The sequence below is a fragment of the Podarcis melisellensis genome (genome assembly GCF_964234715.1).
Source record: "Podarcis melisellensis genome assembly, chromosome: 18".
NCBI lineage: Eukaryota > Metazoa > Chordata > Lepidosauria > Squamata > Lacertidae > Podarcis > Podarcis melisellensis.
Window position 1 is genome coordinate 698,971 of NC_138536.1, and position 3,123 is coordinate 702,093.

Genomic DNA, 3,123 nt, shown 5'->3' on the forward strand with positions numbered 1-3,123 from the left:
AGGAGCAGGGCCGGATTTCAGTTTAATGCGGCCCTCGGCTCCTGAAGGTAATGGGGCCCTTTATATGTCCAGCTGTCCTTTGTCAACAACAAATTGCCGCTGTTTTTTGTGTTGATTTATGTGGGCATTTATGGACCTGATAGGTATCAAAAGCCATTTGCACATCTTGTCCATGCAGAATGTCGGCACCCTATATGTAGAAAGGAGTGAACCGGTGATATTTGACTTACATCCTAGGAGCCGACACAACACAAAACACTGTTGCTGGATGCAGGTTTTATTTTATTTGTTTTTTTATCATATATTTTGGAAATGTACATCCAGGTTTTTTCCTTTAAATTTTTTGGAGGCCCCCAAGAGAGCGGGGCCCTAAGCTAGAACTTGTTTTGCTTATAAACCAGAGAGCCTAGTGCTTGCCGATCAGAAGGTCGGCGGTTCGAATCCCCGCAATGACGGGGTGAGCTCCCGCTGCTCGGTCCCTGCTCCTGCCAACCTAGCAGTTCAAAAGCACGTCAAAAGTGCAAGTAGATAAATAGGTACCGCTCCGGCAGGAAGGTAAACGGCGTTTCCGTGCGCTGCTCTGGTTGGCCAGAAGCGGTTTAGTCCTGCTGGCCACATGACCCGGAAGCTGTACGCCGGCTCCCTTGGCCAGTAAAGCGAGATGAGCGCCGCAACCCCAGAGTTGGCCATGACTGGACCTAATGGTCAGGGGTCCCTTTACCTTTACCTTTTTAAATCAGGCAGAAGGACAATATCAGCTCACGTCTTGTTTTATTTGGGATTTGGGATTGCTTTACTGACGATTTGCCACGTATTCTGTACAATTTATGCTCCTGTTCGTGATGTTCCGTTATGTTATTTTTATTTTCTGTCCCTTCCGGCTTGCCCAGCCACTGCCAAAGTGTCCTTTCTCTTGGCAGGTTGAGATGAGCAGGTGACGGCAAAGGTGGTAAGGTTTTTTAGCCGGGGTAATTAGAAGAAGGTCCGCTATTGGACTATTGATTCAAAACCCTACACCATGGGTTACATACACTTCAGGTTACATACACTTCAGGTTACAGACTCTGCTAACCCAGAAATAGTGCTTTAGGTTAAGAACTTTGCTTCAGGATGAGAACAGAAATCGTGCTCCAGCAGCACAGCAGCAGCGGGAGGCCCCATTAGCTAAAGTGGTGCTTCAGGTTAAGAACAGTTTCAGGTTAAGAACAGACCCCCGGAACGAATTAAGTACTTAACCCGAGGTACCACTGTACTATTGACTTTCTTTATTTTTATTCTATTGTTGTTTTATTGCTATGGCCGGCGGCTGGCGCAAACAAAGATTCTTTATTTATTTCTTTGGTTTGTAAGCTGCTTTGGGATTCGTTTGAACAAAAAATGGGATAGAAATAAAACCAATAAAATAAATAATGATGTCTCCCCAACGGCAACGACCTCTTGCCTGGCCAGTTTCCTCCTCCATCTTTCGAGAGGGAAGTGAAAGCAGCAGAGGGCGGCTTCCGAAAAGCGAGGTGGGGCTTTCCGCGGGGAAACACCCCCCCCCCAAAAAATAAGATGCTGAGAAAATGGGGGTGCTGTAAATGCAAAGCTGCGTTGGGCTTGGCCCAAAGAGGAGACGTTTTGCCTCTGCTAGGAGCTGCCTTAACCAGAGCCTTGGTTCACCTATAGCTCAGCATTGGCCGGCAGCCACTCTCTGGAGTTACCGTCAGAGTTTGAACCCAGGACCTTTGGCTCATATCCTTTCAAAGCTCTCCCCGGGGGCCTTTGGGCCTCGATCTCTCAGCCTAGCCCACCTCGCAAGGTCGTTGTGAAGATGATATGGCGAGCATTTGCAGGGAACCTCGGAGAACAGCGGCTCCCTTAGCCACTCCTGTACGGAACCTGTTTCATGGCACGGATTAAGGGATTGGCAGTAGCTGATGAAATACTATTTTAAATCTTCATGTCTGCCAGGCTGCCTGTTGAAGCTGATGGGAGATGGGAGTTTGGTCACATATGAAGGGCAAGCAGTTCGAAAGCAGACCAGCGCAAGTAGATAAATAGGTACCGCTCCAGCAGGAAGGTAAACAGTGTTTCCGTGTGCTCTGGTTTCCACCATGCGCCAGAAGCGGTTTAGTCCTGCTGGCCACACGACCACTCTTAAGGTAGACTGCCTCTGTCCATGGCAGGAGTGCCAACTTGGCCCTGCGCCCGTGGGTGCCATGCAGCGTGCATGGCCCTGGCACCCCAAATTTGTGAATGCCCAGACTCTTCATGGGGAATTTTGTGGGCACTTCGGGTCTCCATTTAGGAATCCTAAGACCCCCTGTGGCAGTTGAATCAGGCCAAAGGGGGCGCATCGGAATCCAGCCTCCTGCCCCCCAGTGGCCAACGAGGTGGTGCCCCCTGGGAAGACACCCCCGCGACCCAAGCAGGACCCGTGCGCCACAGCAGCCATTCGGAGCCCCCCGTTCCTCCGAGTCCAGGAAGGGGGTCGCACAAAGCCCCCCGTCGCCCCTGCTAGCCCCCCTTCCTCCCTCGAAGCCCCCACCCCACCCGCAACGCGGGCCCCTCCCCCATCCCTTTGGCAACTCGCCTGCGCGCAAAGAGTTTGCGCTCCTCCTGGCCACCTTCGCTTTCCCTTTCCTCACCTTGCAAGCCTGCGCGATCTCGCTGGAGCCGCACCACTGGTGCGGGGGGTAGTGGCAAGGGGCGCCCCCCAGGGCGATGCCCCCCAGGCAGCAGAAAGCGGCGATGGACAGGAGCCAGCCGCGAGCCATGGCGAGGAGAGGTGCCGGGCGGTGCGCAACGGCGAGGCGGAGTGCGCACGGCGAAGGCGAGACGGCTGCTCTTAAAACCACCCCTTGCCGGCTCCGCCCTTCCCTCTTTTTCCTCCTCGCAACCCGTTCGTCTTCTTCTGCTGCGGTTTTGTGTGTGTGTGACTCAGGCGGCCCCTGACTTGCTCCAGAGGAGGAGGAGGAGGAGCCGGATTTTTGGGAGGCCCCAGACGCGGAGATTTAGGGGAAAGACCACTTTGCGCGCGCCTGTTTCAAAGCAACAACCAGCAAACGGTTTGGGGGCTTCCAGATGTTGCAGGTCTTCCACTTGTCCCTATTTTCCAGGGGAAATACCGTGTCCATGGAA

The 3,123-nt window shown here is 53.2% G+C and overlaps 1 protein-coding gene across 2 annotated transcripts in view; it reads right to left on the minus strand.

Moving 5' to 3' along the window:
- The window catches only part of IFI30 (IFI30 lysosomal thiol reductase), a 9,416-nt gene extending 6,587 nt beyond the window's left edge, over positions 1 to 2,829 (minus strand). Inside the window, exon 1 of one of the 2 annotated variants that reach the window (XM_081895874.1) lies at positions 2,631 to 2,829. In XM_081895874.1, the coding sequence (XP_081752000.1) occupies positions 2,631 to 2,759 (129 nt within the window). In that variant the 5' untranslated portion in view covers positions 2,760 to 2,829. The remainder of the gene's footprint in view (positions 1 to 2,630) is intronic. The other variant, XM_081895873.1, reaches the window with a different exon arrangement.
- Between the last annotated feature and the right edge of the window lie 294 nt (positions 2,830 to 3,123).